This window comes from Triturus cristatus, chromosome 7 (genome assembly GCF_964204655.1).
Source record: "Triturus cristatus chromosome 7, aTriCri1.1, whole genome shotgun sequence".
Taxonomy (NCBI): domain Eukaryota; kingdom Metazoa; phylum Chordata; class Amphibia; order Caudata; family Salamandridae; genus Triturus; species Triturus cristatus.
In genome coordinates this window covers 1,002,405,021-1,002,425,820 of record NC_140590.1, presented here as the reverse complement: position 1 = coordinate 1,002,425,820, position 20,800 = coordinate 1,002,405,021, and the positions used below count along the sequence as shown (strand labels likewise).

The 20,800-nt window shown below is 47.5% G+C and overlaps 1 protein-coding gene and 1 long non-coding RNA gene across 2 annotated transcripts in view; one reads left to right on the top strand and one right to left on the bottom strand.

Annotated features, from left to right (window-relative positions):
• The window catches only part of LOC146810990 (uncharacterized), a 711,140-nt gene that overhangs the window by 442,720 nt on the left and 247,620 nt on the right, over positions 1-20,800 (bottom strand). The window lies entirely within an intron of this gene.
• Positions 1-20,800, top strand: part of LOC146810991 (solute carrier family 22 member 4-like) — a 381,961-nt gene that overhangs the window by 289,106 nt on the left and 72,055 nt on the right. The window contains exons 6-7 of the mRNA XM_085618044.1: positions 6,408-6,508; positions 16,385-16,599. Coding sequence (XP_085474170.1) covers positions 6,408-6,508; positions 16,385-16,599 — 316 coding nt within the window. The remainder of the gene's footprint in view (positions 1-6,407; positions 6,509-16,384; positions 16,600-20,800) is intronic.

The window sequence follows — 20,800 nt, the reverse complement described above, 5'->3', positions numbered from 1 at the left end:
AGTCTACCAGGCGGGGAGCCTATACCCAAGTCAATAGTATGGACCGCTATGCTCTGCAGAAGGGATCACCGAGTGGGTCGAGCCAGTCGCCGGATACCCAGAAGGCGGCCTCGCCTTTGGCCCCGGAGCTCTCACTACAGGATGTCATGGGCACGCTCGAAGGGATGCAGACCTCGATTGGGAGACAGTTTGATGCCCTGGCGCATAAGGTGGATGCCATCTTGGTGGATGTTAACCTGATCCGTGCGGACTTGGGCAAAACGAATGAACGGGTTAGGACCCTGGACCTCAAGACCACGGGCCTCACCGATGATGTCACGGAACTGCAGATCGAGGTTCGTAAGCTGAGGACCGAGAGTGATCTCGCCGCCCGCCGGCTGGAGGATTTTGAGAGCCGGGCCAGGCGCAACAACGTGCGAGTCATCGGGGTCCCGGAGTCCTCGGATGAGGCTTCGGTTGACCTGCTTGTCGAGGACTTGGTGCTTAATCATCTGAAGCCTAAGGGTCTTGGAAAGTTCTTTGCGGTTGAAAGGGCCCATAGAGTGCCGGGTGGGAGGCCCAAGGTGGGTGCCCCACCGAGGCCGATCGTCGCTCGGCTCTTTCATTTTCGAGATCGGGACGCTATCCTGCAAGCATCGAGGGTGACGGGCCCGGTCCCCTTCCAGAACGCGTCGGTGAATTTCTACCCGGACTTCACCCAGCAGGTGCAGAGGCAGAGACAGGGCTTTCTGGGGGTGAAGAGGCGGCTCCGGGAGAGGGATCTGAAGTATGCCATGCTCTTCCCTGCCAGACTACGTGTGGTGCACGAAGATCGGACATTCTTCTTTGACTCTCCTGTTCTGGCCGATGAATGGCTGGACGCTTTGCCCCGGCGACGGACGGGGGAGGACATTGCCGAGGATGGGGACAGTGGCCGGGATGGGCAGGGCTGATTTTTCGGAGCCGGTCTGACTCGATTTGGCTATATTTGAAGACTTGAATAGAGTGCAGTCAATGCGGAGGGCGGCGGGAGGACGAGGGGTGCTCTTTTCCTCCCTTAGGGTACTTTTTGTAGATTTTTGGGGTTTTTTGTAGGGCGACAGGCACACTGCAAGTTGGGGGGGCTTTGTAAGCTGCCGCAGGGGTGCAGGGTAGGGGGGGTTTCTGGGATTTTGGGTTTGTTGTTGGGGGGTTTATTTCTGCAAGGCATGATGATTCTTTCCAGGACTGTTCCATGGTGGCTCTTCGGGAGTGGGGTGGGCCTCTTTACGTTTGAGGATTGGGGGTAGGGGTTTAAGTGTTATAAGCTGGAATGTTAATGGTTTGGGGGATCGCATTAAGCGTGGGATTGTTTTGCAATTCTTGAAACGGTCAATGCCGGATGTCGCCTTGCTGCAGGAGACGCACCTTATTGGTAATACGTGCTATGCTCTGAATAGGAAGGGTTATAAATTCATAGCACATTCGGGATTCTCCTCTGGGTCCAGGGGTGTGGGCATCCTAGTCAGAGCCTCGCTACCATTTGAGGTGGACTCCACCATTGTTGATGATAGGGGGAGGTTTGTGGCGGTGGCGGGGCGGTGGGAAGGAAGAACTTTGGTTTTAGTTTCGGTTTATGTCCCGCCGGCCCTGCAGGCCTCCACGTTCACAGATCTGGGTAGGGCCCTGCTGGATCTCCCGGGGGGTATGCTTGTGGTGGGAGGTGATTTCAACGCTGTTGGCTCCGGCCTGCTGGATAGATACCCGCCCAGAGACACAGGGGGGGGCTCAGAAGTGGCTCCCAGACTTCCTAAACACGCTTGGCCTGATAGACTGCTGGAGGCTCCGGCACCCCACACAGAGCCAATACACGTTCCACTCCGGGGCACATGGTAGTCTTTCCAGGATTGATTACCTACTCACTCTGGCTGCGCATGCCTCATTGGTCTCCGAGGCGAGGCACATGGCGCGTGGTATATCTGACCATTCGCCAGTGTGGATCCGGCTGGATCTAGGTCGGGAGGGAGGAGGAAGGGTGGCCCCTATCAACCCGTGGTATTTCCGAGACCCCAAGATGCGCAGCGCGCTGGTAAAGAAAGTAGATAATTTTTTCAAGGATAATCAGGGATCCGTGGACTCGGCAGTGTCGCTGTGGGAAGCATTTAAGACCGTGCTCCGAGGGGAAGCCCTCTCCCTAGTAGTAGCTGCCAAGCGGCGGAGAGATGGCGAGGTTCTGCAGGTTGAGGAGGAGATCGCGGCTCTGGAGGGAGCGCTGGAGGAGGAGGTTACAGAGTCCTCACTGCATGAGCTTTGCTTGAAGCAAGCTGAGTATAAGGACCTGGTGACGAACGCCGCTAAGACCCTCAGTAGGGAACAGCAGGGCCGATTGTATGATGTTGGTGACAAGGCAGGGAAACTCCTGGCTTGGCTGGACAAAAAAGAACGGGTCAATAGAGTTGTGCCAGAGTTGACGGGAGAGAGGGGAGAGGCGATTGTGGAACCTGAGAGGATTGTACAGTGTTTCTCTGACTATTTCTGTAGGGTTTATGCCTCAGTGTCGGATAGGCCGCCCGAGGACTCGTCTGACCTCCTCCGTGATATCGAGTTGCCCTGTCTCTCCGACATAGATAGGGACGATCTAGATGGTGACATAACGGTTGACGATGTGGCGGGGGCTATCCGCGCGTTAAACTCGGGCAAGGCCTCGGGACCGAACGGCTTGCCGGTCGACCTGTACAAGCTATTTCCGGATAGGGTCGCCCCTCACCTGCGCGCCATGTTTATGGAGGCGCGGGGGAGTGGGACCCTCCCGTTGGACCAGCGACTGGCGACGATCGTGGTTATACACAAAGAGGGCAAACCCCGAGATAAGTGCGCCTCATATAGGCCTATCTCACTTCTTAACGCAGAGCCGAAAATTCTGGCTAAAATCCTGGCGACCCGATTGATTAGGGTACTCGGTGACTTGGTCCACCCGGATCAATCCGGCTTCATCCCGCACCGAAACACAGCGTTAAATCTTCGGCGCCTTCATGGTGTAATCGCCAGGGCGGGCACACTGCGTGAACCAGCTATTGTGGCGTCTCTTGACGCCACGATGGCATTCGACACGGTGGAATGGGCATATTTGTGGGCCGTGCTGACCAAGTTCAGCTTTGGCTACGGTTTTGTGAGTTGGGTGAGGTTGCTGTATGAGGGGCCACTTGCGAGTGTGGTGGTGAATGGTCGGGCGTCGACTCCGTTTCAGCTTGGGAGGGGTACTCGGCAGGGTTGTCCCCTGTCGCCTTTGTTGTTCGCCCTCGCCCTTGAGCCGCTGGCTGCGTGGATACGTTGGCACCCGGATATACGGGGCCTTAGATTGTCGCCTGAACACGAGGACCGTATTTCGCTCTATGCCGATGATATCCTGCTGTATCTTGCCTCACCCAAGAAATCACTTATAGTGGTCTGTGACGTACTCACATCTTTTGGTAGGAACTCGGGTCTTGTTATCAACTGGAGTAAATCATATTTGTATGTTCTTAGTGGCGAGGTTCCCCCGATCCCTAGAACATGTTCGATACAGGTCGCTCAGCAGGGTTTCGTGTATTTGGGGATTTTTATCTCCATGGACTCTGCTGTGCGATATGAGAAGAACCTGCTCCCCCCCCTGGCACGCCTGAGGCGGGATGTTGAAGGCTGGCGGAGGCTGCCGCTCTCCCTCGTTGGGCGTGCGGCCCTGTTCAAAATGATGTCGCTTCCCCGCTTCCTCTACGCACTGCAGAATACTTTGGACTGGGTTCCGGCCAAATACTTTCGGGAGGTCGAAGGCCTCCAACGAACGTTGCTTTGGGATGGGCGGCCGCGAATAGCTATTGCAAAGTTGACGCTTCCATGGTACGACGGGGGCATTGCGCTCCCAGACATCCGACGGTACTATTGGGCCACCCAGCTGAGTGCGATTAATCATGGGTTTTATGGCCCTGCCCTCAGCCCTGGGTATGCCATGGACAGGTGGTTGCTGCGTGGTGGTAACTATTACAGGGCGTTGTATTCGCGGTCCCTGGACTCGTCCCTCACGGGGCCCACTGGTGTGGCGGTGCGAGTGTGGAAGATGGCAACTGACTCGCTGGGCTGGAAGGATAGGCTCACCCTCGCTACCCCGCTGTTTGAATCTGAGAGACTGGGTAGGCTTTGGCACACAAAAGGCTTTGACAAATGGGACTTGATCGGCATCTCCAGGGTCGGAGATGTCCTGATTAAGGGGAGGGTGAAGTCCTTTGAAGAGTTGCAGAAGGAGTATGAGCTGGGGCCATCTGAGTTTTTCCGCTATATTCAGGTGCGTCACGCCCTCCGATCAGTCCTCATAGAGGGTGAGAAGGTGCCTGAGTCCTCTCCTTTGGAGGACCGGGTCCTTGATGGCCATATGCCCGAGAGCACGATTTTGTTCATCTATAAGAAACTGATCAACGTCCGGGCGGATATGCTTCTGGGGTTGAGGGACCAGTGGGCTAGGGATGGCCTCGAGTTGGATGACGAGGATTGGCAGTCTGCTGTTTCCTCTCCTAAGGAGGTTGCGATCCCGTCGCGTCTGAGGCTGGTGCAGCTTAAAATACTGCATCGAGTGTATGTGACGGGGCCAAGGCTGGTTCACATGGGATTCTCGGAGGACGGCCTATGCAGGAGGGGATGTGGTATGGTGGGTACTTTCCTGCATATCATTTGGGAATGTGGTGTCATCACGGAATTTTGGAGGAGAGTCCATGCAGTGATGGGGGAGGTGACGGGCATTGCTATGCAGCCGGAAGCGCGGTGTTGTCTCCTGAATGTCTGGGGGCCCACTGATCATAATGCGGCGCAGACCCAATGGGTGACTCTGGGCAACATGGTCGCTAAGAGAGATATCGCGCGATTGTGGGGCTCCGCGGGGCCCCCCACATTGACCGCGTGGAAAGAAAATATGGACTGGAGTATGTTAAGGGAGAAGACGGTCTATTGCGCTAGAGGCCGCCCCCGGAAGTGGCACGCCATCTGGGGGCGGTGGAATCAATACAGGGGGGGAATATGTCTTGCCCCGGATCTGGATCCTCCCGAGGAACAGCTTTCCTCCTAACCTTCTTTCCAGCTCAGTATGGTTTATGGACTTTTTGGCCTCTGCTGTCCCTCTTCTTCCTCTTTACTCTGTACTGTAACTGTTAGATGAGTGGGGTCCGGCCTCCCCTGGGGGGCTTCATCATGGGCTTTCAGTGTTCTTGCCTTGCTGGGGTTTGTTGTGTGTTTTTTGTGTTTAATTAAAATTGAACCTTTGCACTTCTCCTTTCACGGTACTGGGGACGCATCTCTGTTTCTATATATCGATGCTGCCGAACCTCCGGGTTGTCGGCTGAATAGCTGTGTCCTGACTTTTGAAAATAAAGGTTTTAAAAAAAAAAAAAAAACTCTTTGTGAATGCTTGGATGAAATGTAAAGGGTGATACAAAACGAGCTGTCACTTGGACAATAAATTGCATAAGAAAATATTTGCTTGGAAGGAAAAAAGGGGGGGGGATCCACTGGGGAGGTATAGACCGTACTTCGATTTCACAGGTGAGCCCAGGTTTAAATCCCATCCCCTTTCATAGTCTGCTCCATTTCAGGATCAGTCATGCTGTCAGTGCTATCATGAATACCACCCGTGCTACAATGGATCCCACTGTCAGGGATTCACACTCCAGTTAATACGCTTTACAATCTTGCCATACGATTAATAGTCGTGATGAAGTCGCCGAGCATGCGCAAGGTACAGGCTGCGCTGGCTGAACATGCCATGTGCAGCCACCTAGTCAATGATGCACAAGACCGCTCAATCCCTGTCCATTTTCTCTTTCCTAGAAAAATCGAGGGTGCTGTCCCTACAGGGAAGTGCAGTCATGGGATCTGAGGCAGTCATCTAGCCAAGAGTTGTATCATTCTTGAGTGTAAGTGGCGTGTCCATTGCTGGGCTTGTTCTCTGGAGTAGGATCTCTCCATCCTCAGCAAGGATCTCTGCTCACTGACATTGAAGCAGACCTTGGATAGTGCCATGCCTCTGTCCATCCATCCGTGCCATGTCCATCGATCTGTTCATCCATCCATACAATCTGATTGTTTCGCACTTCAACTTCGTGTGTGTTTGTGTGTGTGTGTGTGTGTGTGTGCTTATTTAATATGTGTGCACTTCTGTTTAAACACACACCCTGGTTATGGCACCCTGGGCAGTTTGAAGAAGGTGCGACTCACTTTCACATGTGTGTGTTTTAAGACTTATTTAAACCATCTTTACCACTTGTGTTATGCAACAACTGCTATTACCTTGGTCACAATGACTTGCCAATACAACCACTTCCACATTTTGGTTAGTTAATGAAAAATGCCTTTATTTTACAAATAAATGTGTTAAAGGAACACTCCTGATGCCAGCCATGCCTAATGTTCGTGCTTTCTTCCTTCAGATGGAAGACCTGAAGTTGCGTCAGCAGAAGAAGCACACGTTTGTGGACCTCATTAAGACCTCCAACATTCGCACCATCACGATAATGACCGTATGTCTATGGTGAGTCGGCGCACAGCTCCTGATGGTGAGATCGGCCTGTGTTACCTCTAACTTAACAGACAATGATGTACAGGATGGAAACCACCATCTGTGTGGCCTCCCTCTGAAAACAAGCCTTGAGACGAACACAAAAATAAGGTCCTCACTTAGAGGAGGGCAGTGATGCCACATCTGCCCGCCTCTTCGTTCCCGGCCTCGTTGAGAGGAAGCGGGGAGATAGTGTTCCCCATAGTAGGGCGCCGCTGGAACTGCCATTGTAGACACCAGTTTGACTAAGCTGAAACGGTGTGGACAGAGCACCCAATCCAGCTGTATCTCTTCTTGGTGCAATCATGTGATGACACTTGTGATCTTACCACGAAAACTAAGCAGTCGGCCCTGATTCCTTGGTGAGTAATTAAGACCCGTGAACCAGGGACATTCCCTTCTTTCCAGGACGCACCGGGGTCTCCATGCAAGCTGCCTCAAGGGTTCGTGGTTAGGGGTAGAGATGGCAGCAAGTGGATGGAGTCTTAAAGGAACATACCCTGTGCCAGTTCAAGGGCTGCTATCCTACATTTTAACCAAGGCTGCTCATGACATGGCAGTGGGACCTTCCATAGGTGCAAACTTCCATTCATTGCAGAAGCAACGGCTAGATTTGGGAGGGATAAAGTCTCATGTGTGGCACAGGTTGCACATGTGCCGCACTAGGGGTGGGCGAAAATATGTCCAACAAACTTTAAATAAGGCTCCTAGGGGAAAAATCTACTAACATTTGACACAGAGCAACACAGCACGACAACTTGCTCGCTGTTCTACATCAGATGGGGAAGGGAGAGGGCAGGAATGCACCATATCTAGCAAGTTATGGTGCATTCCTGCTTTCTCTCTGTGCTGGCACAGCAGTGCCTGCCAAGCGCCAATGTACGAACCATTGCACCATAAGGAAAGAGTGCCTCCTTTGCAGGCAGGATTTGTTTTGTGCAGGAAAGAACACCTTCCCGCACAAAAACAATCATGAGAAGCTTTTCCTCTTTCTATGTGTGCTACAGAATTCAGCACACAAAGAGAGAGGGAAAAAAAGGAAAAATAAACATATTGCTCCTATTACACCTCCCCTGGGAAGGCGTAGCATTTTGATTTATTCCCAGGCTCACTTTTGTTAGTAAATCTGGGAATGTATCAAAAACCAGAAGTGGATGCGTGGGAACATCCACGCTCCACACATGAAACACCTACCCAGGGCAGAGTAACACAAGGCAACAACTTGTGCTGCCTTGCGTTTTTCCAGATTTACTATGCCACGCAAGGTGACTCTGTGTGGCACAGTAAACCTTACTTAAGGGCAAGCATTGCCCTTGCTTCACCTTGCATGACACAAGGGCAATGCAAGCCCTTAGTAAACTGAGCACAAATATGTAAGGCAAGTGTTTACCACAGAATTTGCCTCTCATGTTGTGTACATTTTTAAAAAGCTGCATGGGTTAATCTTTGATTCTAGTTCACCTAATGTCCCTGAAATCTTTCTCATACAAAATTATCTAAGGGCTTTCCTAGTATGAATCACAGGTTTCCTAAGGTTTTCCCAGCGGTGCTTATCACGTGCAACAAACTATTTAGAAGTTGGTGGATGGCACGTTTTTCCGCCAGGGGGAGAGCGTAGATTACTCCGTCTCTCTGGTGGAGGGACCACCAACCAAATTAATAAATGACTACCATCAGGGTGGTTCCTCTCAATGCTTAGCGCTGTTTGACACATGGCTTCATCAGCGGGATGGAGCCCTGTACCAAACAGGTTTCTTATTTTATATTTTCAAAAAGAAAATCCTGATGAAGGCCTACGTGGGGATCAGTGGAAAAAGGTAGAGGTTGGAAACAGGTAGAGTGGGGGGGAAGTAGAGGGGTTGGGGGCGGGGTAAAAAAAGCAGAGTGGGTGGGGAAAAAAATAGAGTTGAAACAAGTAGAGGAGGTGTGGAAAAGTAGAGGGGGTGGGGTTCAGGGGGGAAAAGTCGAGGGGGTGGGGCAAAAAAGCAAATAATGTGGTGGGCGGGGGAAAAAGCAAAGGGCTGGGTGAAAACATTTAGAGGGGGCGGGGGGAAGGAGTGTTTTCCAATTTTAGCTCCCATTCTTCTCATATTTGTGCCTACAGCCTGAACTACTGAATGCATTTACACTGAACCTGCCATGAAAGTAGCAATGTACTCAAAAAGCATGCTTTCAATGGATTGCTGTAAATCGGTTAAGTAGTTTTTGAGACATTAGCATTTTAAAAAGTTGACAATCAGGATTTAAAGGGTTAACACTTGGGATTTGCGGGTCCAGGATTTAAAAAACATAAAAGAATCTGACTGCACCAAGGAGCATTTTCTCCTGTCATTGCTTTTGGATCTGCAGTACTAGAGTTGGTACTGCGTATACTAAAGATAAGATAATCTGTCGCAAGAGAAAAATAATTACAATTTGTGACTTGTAGTCAGTGTCACGTATGCAATATACTCTCAGCTGAAAAGTTTGATCGAGGGACTTTCTCCTAAGAAGCGCTACACTCAGCCCCAGCAGCCTGCCAGCACGCACACGCCCTTCATGGGAAGCCCAGAGAATTGGTCACTCTACTCACATTCAGAATCTTGGCCTCTCTGCTAAGTTTTCACATGTACCACGGCTACCAAGCCCATCCCCCATGTCATGTTTCGTCCAATCTGGACTTTTTTAGCCAATTGAACATTGAATTCTGAGAAATGTGTGTGTGTTTTTTAAAGAAAACGGTTATGAACAATGCAGCATGCAAAGTGCTGCTGGCTGTAGCAAAGACAGAGTGGAAGTGCCTCTCAAGAGACGGGGCCTCTTGGCAGCGACGCTGCTGCTCGTGGAGTGGGCTGTGACCGCCAAGAGACTTGTTCTCTGCCAAATCAAACCGCAGACAGGGGGGAAGTTCGCCTACCCCGTGCAAGGCAGCTAGTTGTCCAGCACTGGTGCCCTCGGGCAGTTGGATAGACGGGCAAGCAAACAATTAGACGGATAACATAGTAAACAGTCAGACAAGTAAACACCCATACAGATAAACATGCAAACGATGAGATAACCGGCAGATAAACAGACACTTGAGAGGAGAAAGAAAAACAACAAACAAATAGACGACAGACAGGTACATGAAAAGACCGGTAGTTAAAAGACTGAACAAACCGACAGGCAGGATAAACAACAGGAAGATAAAGAGATATACACAAAGGAGCAGACAGACAGAAAAATGAAATAGGCAAACAGCCATCAGAAAAACACACATCAGTGAGATGGTAACACATAAAACGGGTAGACAGGAAGCAGAAGTGATGGACAGATTGACAGAAACGTGTATAGAAAGACCCTTCCGTTCCCTCCAGGGGCTGCTGAGGGGTGCAGCGTCACATGTCTTGGAACTTACAGCTCAGGGCACAGTGCTGCCGCACACGGGGCAATCCAGTCTCTTTAACAAGTCTGGGTAACTGGTTATCTCCGCAGTAGAGAGGTGGAGGAAACTGAAAACTGTCTCAAACTCGAGACAACAGAAACAGGCCCGCACTGGTCGAATTTACATAGAAAGGAAGTCAGTCACTGCAGACACACCTCAGTACCCGCTCTCTGTTGTCTGTGAACGTGTCAGTGAACGGATAAACACACTTGAACATGGGCCTCATTAGAATTAACCGACAAAACCAGGGCAAGGAAGGCGCTAAAAGACTAAAGATAGCCCAGACGATTGCAGGCGAAAGAAACAGTAAAACGCACAAGAAAATATATCAATTAAAGGAGTAGGAAAGCATGTAAAAAGAGTGGCGGCATTGTGCAAAGAAAAAAGAAAGGAAACAAATTAAAAAGGCTGGGTTAAAATCAATAGAGAAAAGACGTCAGGCTGTAAAAATATGAACAACATAATGAAGAGAAGAAAACAAGAAATGAATTGCAGATGGGAGAATGGAAACAATCAATGGAAGAATAGCATACTGGAAGAAAATGGAAAGAAGGACGTGGTGATTGGAGGGGAAATAAATTAAGGAAAGGCGGTAGAAAGAAATGAAGCACTCGAGAATTTAATAACGGAAGGTGGTCGGGAAAGAGAAATGGTCTGGAGGTGGAAAGGAGTACGGAGAGAAAAGAATGGGGGAAGGCAAATGATGAATGAAAGAAAGCAGAAAAGGAAGAAGGAAGGGGCAGACTCAAAAAAAGATTCAGAAAAGATGAGAGAAATAGCAAAAGGCATGTGGCTAAAGATTATGAAAAAGGAATATAAAAGACTCAAAGGAAGATAGGTAAACATAAGATGTAAGATAATGAAACGGAATACCTGAAGTACCAAGAACTTCAATCGAACGACGGAGGCAAATCAATGAATGGAGAACATCTACGAGAAAAACAAACCAAGAAAGGAGAACCAAAGAGAAAGAAAGAGTACAATTAAGGCAAAGAGAAACAATTAGCTAGCTAAGTAAAGAGGGGGAGAATACAATTTAAAAGACGGGATAATAAAGCAACAATAAAGAAAGACCACGAAAAAGGGGAAATAATGGAATAGAGGGATGATTAAAAAATAAATGAAGAACGAAAAAAAAGTCGGGGAGAGCAAAAAACACAAAGTGCTTGCCTTCGAAATCCGGGGTGGGGACAAAAAGGGCAGCAAGCCCAAAGAAGGCTATTAAAGTAATTGGCTTTAACGCTGCGCGAGCCTTACATAAACATGAAGATCTTCAAAAGAAACAGGGAGGCAGAGACGCGGGCCGCTCAATGGGAGGCGTTTTGTGTGCTCAATAAAAGAGTCAGAAACTGAGTGCCCCACAGACATGGCGGGGGCGGGAGGTAGAGAGAGAGGGAAAGAGTGAGAAAAAGAGAAAGGGGGAGAGAGAGAGAGAGAGGGGGAGAGAGAGCGAAAAAGAGAGCGGGAGAGACAGAGAGAAAGCGAGAGGAGAGGGAGAGAGAGATAGATAGAGCCCGGGAATGGTGCGTGCGTGCGCACGCAGTCTGCTCATTTTCAAGCACTTCACTTGTGCTTGTGGCGTGGCGCTGCGCGCTCCCGCAAGGTGGATGCCACCACAAGCACGTGTTTGTGCTTGAAAATGACCAGAGCAACGGCTAAATGCCCTCCTAAGCAGCGCATTGCGCGCTGCGTAGGCGAGACCTAAAAATGGCTATATGTCTGCCCATCTTGATTTGGAGGGTGGACATTTAGCCATTTCTCTGACAGTCGTTAATCTGTCGGGCCATCACAGTAGTTTGGCTGTGGCAGTGATGGAGTGGTCACCGCCACAGCCAAACGTTAGGTTTGCTTGCTTCAAAATCGTTCGGCATACCTATATCTTGACAGTATGTGTACTATGTCACCTTTGCAATGGAGTATTCATACCGCTAAGATTTAAATCGGCCCCTATGCATTCAGAGCAGACTAATTTGCTATTGAAAGATCAACAAGAAATTTACAGGGTTATACTGTAAATGGGGCTAAATTAGGCATTTCCACTCTTCACCTATATATGTCCTAGTCGTCCTATATAAAATTCATAGTTTTGCAGTGTGAATCCTATCTTAAGATCAAATGCTTTACATGTCCGGGTTTAAATGGATTCTCACCGCAATTACACTTCTGTTGACACCCTCTCCTCTGTAAAAATATTTGACATCACACTTCACAAGAACCATACAAAGCTGATATACACACAAGATTACCTACAAACCTGGAAGCTATGGAATCCAGCCTTATGCTGCAAACTGTACCAATAAGAGTGCTTGCATCCTTCCTGTTCCATCATGATTTCTCTGCTGTTTTAGAGCAAAAGACTTTCACTATCCAAAATTACATAGGTCGATTATGTGGGTTATATGGGCCATGGATGGCAGAGAAATTATATAACATAAAGTATATAAGCAATTCAAACCAAAACCTATTTTCCTGGCAGCTGTGCCTCTTGTTGGGCTCCTTCACTGCAGTTCCAGTCCTCACACAGCTTCTCTAAGGTGCTTTTTTGTTGTTTTTAGACGCTCCCTCCAGTCTCTTTGCTCTTACCATCGGAACCCTTTATCCTGTCCAACTTATTCCAGTGTTTGAAGTCTTGCTGTTTCACCTACGTTCATCTCCTCCGTGTCCGCTACAGGATTCATATTTGTGCAACGGGTGACACTTCTCCTATAACCTACAGTGGTGAACACAAATCTTTATACTTACCAATTGCTTTTATTATGTCCAGACCTGCTCTTCATATTGAATGTACTGCGTTCTGCACTGGTTACACATTGGATGTCCTAAGTAAAGTGGTTTGATGATTGCCTAGTGTTTGAGAGTGCCCCATCACATGCCTTGAAATGCAGGCATAGCAATCCGAGGGAGAAGAGTGCCAGGAAAACATGCGAGAAGCGTGCAAAGGCTTAATTAAGCACAAGAAGGGGCAGCTCCAGTACAAAGCATGAGAGGGCCTCCAATCGTCCCTCAAAAGAGAAAAAAACATGAAAATTCTGGAAATTGGTTACATGGGGCTGTGAGAGCCTGCCAAAGAATCGTGAGCAGGGAATCAGCCAAGCAGAGTGGATCAAGAACTTCTCTTCATGTACCGAAAGGCCTCTAATGTTGGTCTCACCATGAAGGAGACTAGCAACAATCACAATGTGGATAATCAACTTAGCTTGGCTCGGAATAAGATCACAGCCCTTGAGGACACTCCAGAACCTAACCATGAGTTTACAGAGGAAGACGTCTATAAGGTTATGTTCAGTCAAAAACCTATGAAAGCACCAGGTCCTCATAAAATTCCCTCAGATATTTATAATAAAACAGCATACAATACTATTAGGGAACATGAGGAAAATACCATCTTCCTGGAGAACAGCTATCACTGTTCCAATTCATAAAAATGGATCTTGTAATGAACCTTCGAATTATCACCCAATTTCCCTGATGGACGGAGCAGGGAAACGGTATGGCAAATTCTTCCTTACCCATACAGAGGCTTGGGTCTAAGATTAAATGATCTTTATTCATCTCCAAGCAGGATTCTGGAAAGGCTGAAGCCCTATTGACCAAGCAGTGAGACTATACTCTAAATGCTGCAAATATGTGCCTATATATAGTCTTCATAGACCTAAAGACCGCCTTTGATTCGGTCTATGGAATGCTGTTGTGGCTGGACCAGAAACAGCAAGGCCTTCCAGATAAACGTCTTACTGCTTGAAACAGGTTTTTTGAGTAAAAACAGCTTAAGTGAAATATGGTCCAAAAGGAGAATGTACACCCAATTCTGAAATCAACACTGGAGTCATGCAAGGTTGTGTGCTGGCACCCATTTTGTTTAAATAATACATGAAAGATGTATGTGAAGGGCTGTTTGCATTGAACCTAGATGTACCAGTGAAGAGTGGTGACAAATTACCCAATCTATTATTTGCTGCAAAATGCTGTTCTATTGGCAATACACAGGTTACTTAAAGGGGTGGAAAATTACCAAACTCTAAACATCTCTGCATCAATGTCAGAATCACAAAATTCATGATTCTTACTTCAAGGAAAATCTTGACAACATTTCAGATCTATGGATCACCCCCAGACCACGTTCAATGTTGTGACCACCTTAGCTTACGATTTGGTGACAAACTACCTTCGGCAGAGCAGGCTATGAAAAGGGAACCCATCATGAGCAGGATACCAGAAGTGGGCTGATAGAGCCAGCTCTCCAAGCGTATCAAATAAAGGCAAAGGCTGCTAGCACATATGGAGTTGAACTTTGGGGGGGTCAGGAAGTCAACTGGACTTCAATAAACCAAGAATGTATTCCTTCAGGGCTTATTACTTCTTGGCCATGTGATCCCAGTGGCCGCTTTAACGGCAGAACTGGACATGCGCAGCATCGAAGCTCCGGTTACCCTAAAACCCGTCCTGTACTGTGTCTGATTGTGGACCAATCCAAAACTGGGAGTCTATCTAAAAGCTTTTGTAGATGCATGGCCTACCAAAGACCCCCCTAAACTGTGCTGGGTCCACCATAATGCCTAAACTCTAAATTACATTGGCTTTGGAACACGCCTGCGCTAATGAACAGAGCAAGCCTGTCAGCAATCAAAAGGAAAGACTGGGAGCATATCCTAGTAAACCGCAAAATGCAATGAGGCAAATTATTAATACCGCTTTTGCAAATGAAGTCCCTGGATTCCTACAAAATGTGTATGGATCACACATACTCAGAGGCCAGGCAACTGTGCTACACCTTATGCTTTTATGTGCCAAATCACTGAAGGCAAGGAGGCTGCACTTTAGGCCTCTGTTTTTTAATAGCATAAGACAATGCGCTGAGGCATTGTCTTCATGCAATCGGACTAACTCTAATGTATAGCCTCCTATATCTCAGCAGCCTGTAAGTGTACTAGAGTTAGTACCTTCTAAGGCCTCAATTATCAGCCTGCAAAAACTAGCATTTTTTACTATTCAAACTCATACTATCGAGACCTTACTGGAATTAACCTGACTGTTGACCGATATATTTTGATCGTAGTTGTTAATATGGTATGATTCAATGTGAATGGCTTGTTTTGGCTGAAACAATATATTTGCTTTGATCAGATATGTATTTGAATGTGTGCTAACAAATTGCTATAGCCATTTCTCACTATAAGAAGTGCTTGGAAGCCAGCACATACATAACAAGGATGGTATGTAATTCTTGTCAGAAAAGAGAAATAGGTGTTGAAGCTATACTGGGGGTTGATGAGATAATGAAAACTTCACATACTTTCTTTCCCGTAGTTGTGTTACTTTTTATTTGCTACCAAATCGCCCTACTTATTTCTTTGCTATATGGGACTCTTGTATATTGGGTATCAAACAAGGAAATAAGAAAAACGAATAACCAGTGTGTATATTGCAGAATAAGATGTAAGAAATACAGTTGGAGGCAATGTATGAATATGCCCAATTTCACAATTGTTATGTGTTTATTGTGTATTAGAACATTGGAATGTTGAGTGCTCCATTGAAGACAATGGCTAATGGCTGGTAGAAGCCCGGAGAGCAACATTCCAATGTTTTTTTCATTTCACAGCAGGTGCAGCGAACAAAGGCCTCTCCGAGGCAACTTAAACACCCTTTGAGCTCCATGAGGCCTTTGTGTGACTAATTAGAACATTCTGCCTTCTAGGGGCAGAATGTTATAATAGCCTTAAATGCCCTCTGTAGACAGCTATACCAGCCATTAAAGGCCTGCTCCCTTGTTAAAGGCCCTCGTGTTCGGCTCGGGCCTTTAACGCTGTAGCGAACCTTTAATGGTTGGTGTAGCCTCCTACGGTGGGCTTTAAGGCTATATTATTAGCAACATTGAAAGAATACATCAAATGTGGAAGCCACTCTATATGGCAGGGCATTCAAAGGGATCATATAATATAGCCTTGCAGCCCGCCGCAGCGGTCTATAGCGCCCATTAAATGTCCGCTCCAGCTTTGACAGGTATTTAATGCTGGTAATGCCCAGCTACAGAGGGCTATTGGGCTATCAGAACATTCTGCCACTAGAGGGCAGAATGTTCTAGCAAACAAAACAGAGGCGTTACAAAGCAGAGGGGACTGAAATTCCCTTGGGCTCCGTGAGGCCTTTGCTCACAGCAACAGCTGTGAACAACAACATTGGAATGCTGGAGCTGTGGACTTCTACCGGCCATTAGAAGCCCGGAGCACTCCATTGTTATCAATGGAGCTCCCAATGTTCTGAAACTCATCGGTTTTTGTTACTGAATAAAAAAAAAAAGCCAAGGGGTGTTTGGATCCATAGTGTAATCCCTTCCACTGGCAGAGTTCTTGAACCAGGTCAGACAGTTCTATCATAATTGCACATTTGGAGTTTTAACGAAGAGGCTTTGAGAAAAACTTCTACCTCCTTCTCTTTTCTTTCAGGATGATCATCTCCATAGGGTACTTTGGTGTGTCCCTCGACAGCCCCAACCTGCACGGAGACCCCTATTTGAACTGTTTTCTCATGGCAGTCATCGAAGTTCCAGCGTACATTGCTGCATGGCTGCTTTTGCGCAAAGTGCAGAGAAGGTACTGCTTGTGCAGCACATTGCTTCTAGGCGGCGTGCTCCTCCTCCTCATTCCGCTCGTGCCTCAAGGTAACTTTCTTTCTTCTGTACTTTTGATTTTTCCCAGATCTGTCTTCAGGGACTAGCAGGGTGCTTCACAGATCATGTTTTATTGCAGCAGGAGCTTCTCAAACTTCAGATGGTGGGGGGGTTGAATATATAAATTGGAAATGATTAGACAGTATACTGCCCAGTTAATTGCTACATATGCACACCACACTTATGTATTGTTCAAGGCACAGGTTGCTAGAATGAATTTTCCATAAGTACTGGCAGTAATGGATGCTTTCCCAAAGAATAAACTTCTGTTATTCACTGGCTTCAATGTGAGTTACTCCGACCTATCCAGACTTGATTTTAAAATGTTTTTGGTTGAGTAGATGTGCGTTAATCCTGGCTAAGGTGGATTATTCGTGACTTTACTGGAGTAACAAATGTTTATTAACAAAAAAGTCTTGTGATTCTCATTTTTTTATTGAATGATAAGGCACAACTTAGTCAGGAAATACCTCTGAATATTACATCTAAGTGTGGAGTAAGACAACTGCTCAGAAACTGCCATGCGAATCAGACCAGGAAATTCAGATGTATAGTACCTCTGGCACCAAGGCCCTGATAGAAGATTTTGTGGCATGGGAGACATGACACAAACGAGTGGTCCTCCCGTACTGCACCATCTGCCCCCTCTAGTTAGCACCTGTGAAACTCATGGGTTACCTTGGGGTCAGGGGTTGCTACTGGCTCCAAGGGTGGTAAACCCTGAGCCAACAGTCCACTCTCCACAGAACTGCTGGGTCATAGTGACAAAGCGATATCAAAGGGGATGATGGGCAGAGCGTTTGAGCAAATCAAACACTCACCCCCAGTCAAATGATCTGGGTTTAATCCATCATCATTCTTTAGCTCACTCCGCCACCCCAGTTCAGACATGGCCATATGCAAATCAGTCTGACCCTGTGCCTCATGGGAACAGTCCAGCCCGAACTGCCAAGCTATGTCTTCCCTGGACCGGAAACAAGCATCCTGGGACCGGGTTTCGGGTTCATAACCCTCGTCAGCCAGGCTATCTTGAATCCAGTGGCAAAGGGAGCAAGTTGACTGGGGTTGAGTGTTTGATTTGCTCGGGCGCTCCGTCCATCATCCCCTTTGGTATTGCTTTGTTCGCCCTAAGTTGGCAGGGTATGCCCAGACGTGGGTCCCTTGCTCACTTTACCACTGGATTCAAGATAGCCTGGCTGACGAGGGTTATGAACCCGAAACCCGGTCCCAGGATGCGTTTCCGGTCCAGGGAAGACATGGCTTGGCAGTTCGGGCTGGACTGTTCCCATGAGGCACAGGGTCAGACTGATTTGCATATGGCCATGTCTGAACTGGGGTGGTGGAGTGAGCTAAAGAATGATGATGGATTAAACCCAGATCAGTTGACTGGCGGTGAGTGTTTGATTTGCTCAGGCGCTCCGTCCATCATCCCCTTTGGTATCGCTTTGTTCGCCCTAAGTTGGCAGGGTATGCCCAGACTTGGGTCCCTTGCTCACTTTACCACTGTATTCAAGATAGCTTGGCTGATGCAAAAGCCTATGCATGTAGGAAACGCGATAAAAATAGCGATTCCTAAACATTCCATAATTGCGAGTCGCAATTTAGGAAGGGCTTCCCATTCATTCCTTTGGGCCTACAAGCCCATAGGAATGAATGGGAAATTGCATGCGCGATTTGCGAGTACCAGTAGGTACTCGCAAATTACGCATGCAAATTCAAGGGTGCAAGGGTGTCAAAAGGACACCCTGTTGGCACCCTGGAAATTGTGATGTGCAACCATGTTGCGCACACACGTGCCCAAAGGGCATGTGTGTGTACACCCATGTTGCGCACACACATGCCCCAAGGGCATGTGTGTGTGCAACATGAAACTTTGAAAAATGCAGTTTAGTGCATTTTTTAAAGTTTTTGCAAATTACCGACCAGTTTAATTATTCGGTAATTTGCGGCCCCAAATAGCGAAATCACTATTTCAAAGTGCTTCTTGCATTGCATTTAAGGAATCGCAAATTGTGATTCTTTAAATGCAATCAAAGTTTGGGATTACCGAAATTGCGCACTCCAAATAGTTTCATGCATCGCAAAAGGCCATTTTGCGATCGCAAACAGCAGATTTTTGCGAATCGCACTGTTTGCGATTGCAAAATTCCTTTATGCATGTGCCCCTATATGTTTTATGGGCAAAACAATGGTAAGTTAGCTTTAAAGGAAAATAAAACAAGAACTTAACCCTATTATCATGAAAATATTGTGTACCATTAATTATAATATATTTAAACATTTAAAGGTAATTATCATAGGAAGCAGTAGATGGAAGTGTCCAGTTATAACAAAATACATAAAAGGTCCTGCTTGTAGTTTCTATAAGTAAGTACAGTGGGCGTTACTTTTTTTGACGCTCCAGTGGCAAGGCCTCTCAGTCATATCTATGAGGCGAAGCATAGCCACCCTGCGTGGCTTTGCATGGCCTCATAGATAAGGAGTAAGGCAAGGGAGCGCAAGGTGCTGCCTTGCCTTACTCTGCGTCAAGGAGTTCCATGTGCATTGTTGTGGGGGTCCCCACGCAACAATCATCGATTTTGACGCTACCCCAGATTTACAAAATCACGTAAACCTGGGGCAGCACCAAAAAGTTCTCCTCGTTTTTTCCTCCTTCCATGTGTGCTGCATTCTCAAGCAAACCTAGGAGGAAAACGGCTCCATTGATTGTTTTGTGCAGAAAGGTGTCCCTGCACAAAAACAATAACACATACAACGCAGACACCCTTTCCCTATGGGACAAGGGTGCCTTTATTGGCGCAAGAAAGACAAAAGGGCGCGAGCGCGGTGGGAAAGGACATGAATACACTGTATATCATAAATACAATCCATTCCTGCCCTTTCCTTGTGACGCAGGGCAGCACCGCAAAGTGACTTACTGTGCTGCCCTGCTTCAAAAACCTGTAAATGAGGCCCAGAGTGTACAAATAGAACTTTCAAATGCTTGAATACATATATTTTCCCCTTAAGTAACATAACTAGATTTGTTTTAAATGCGCATCACACAAAGCAGGTGTGAGAAGTTGGCCTGGTATATGCTGTTCAGTAGTTAAAGTGACCACCTTGTATCATGCCAAGCGACCCTTATGGTGTGGTTGTAAGTCAACCTTTTCGGACCAGCTGCCCTACTGGTAGCGTAGGCTAAGCAGTCTTTCAGGCTAAACTCGTTTTGGCATGTAAAGCAAGCTGTTTTACCATATGTAACCCCCCTTCATACCAATGAAAGGACACCACACAGATATATATTCAAAATATATATGTATTTATTACTCAAAGTAAAGCACAGGAGCACAAATCGTTAAACAAGAAAGTATTACAATATACAGAAGTTGCACTTTATATGGGTCGGCCCTGGTGGCCGATCAAACCATATACTAAAATAGTGGTATAAGTACCACGAATAAGAAAGGGAAAAGGCCTAGGGCCTCTAGAATCACTGGGCCTACAAGGAGCTAACTTCAGTTAGTGACCAGGAGGTCCACGGGTCGCGTGTGCAGTGAGGAACGTTACACGCGGGCTCCCATAGGTTTTCAATGGGTGCGTAAAAGTTCAAAAGTTACTGCTAGAAGGGTCTTCTGGATGGACTACGAACTTAAGACTTAAAACACAGACACTAGAGATGTTTCTCTACACTTGGGCACCGGAGTGCCAGCTTTACCTCACCCACAGAAAGCGGGTGCATAGGTCTCGAAGTGCGTCGGGTTTCGTCTATCTGTTCAATGGAGCCTGATGACAAAGATGCTGCAGGCGGCCGGTCCAGAAGAGATGCGGTGGATCCAAGGGTGGATCGGAGTTGTAGAAGACCTGAAAGCAGAGGGGACAGTGTTCACAGTCACTAGCCAGTGACCGGCGTGGCACCAGGTAGGTACCAGGCGATGTCGGGTGCAAACAGGTGAAGAGGTGTAGCTTGTCTCCGCAGCCACGTGGTCCCTGAAGGTCGACGACATCCAGGAGTCGGTTCACGAGCTGTCCCACGCAGGCTCTCGCTGTCGACGGTGTCGGCGACTCGAAGGAAGCGAACAAGCCTTGGCAAAAGCAGGAGTCGCAGAAATTGAAGAAAGCTTGTGTTTCTGACCAGCAAGGTCAGAGGGGCTGCTCCTTTGGAGGGCAGCAGGGGCCAGTCTGGGGCAACCAGACCAGCATCGTAGTTTTC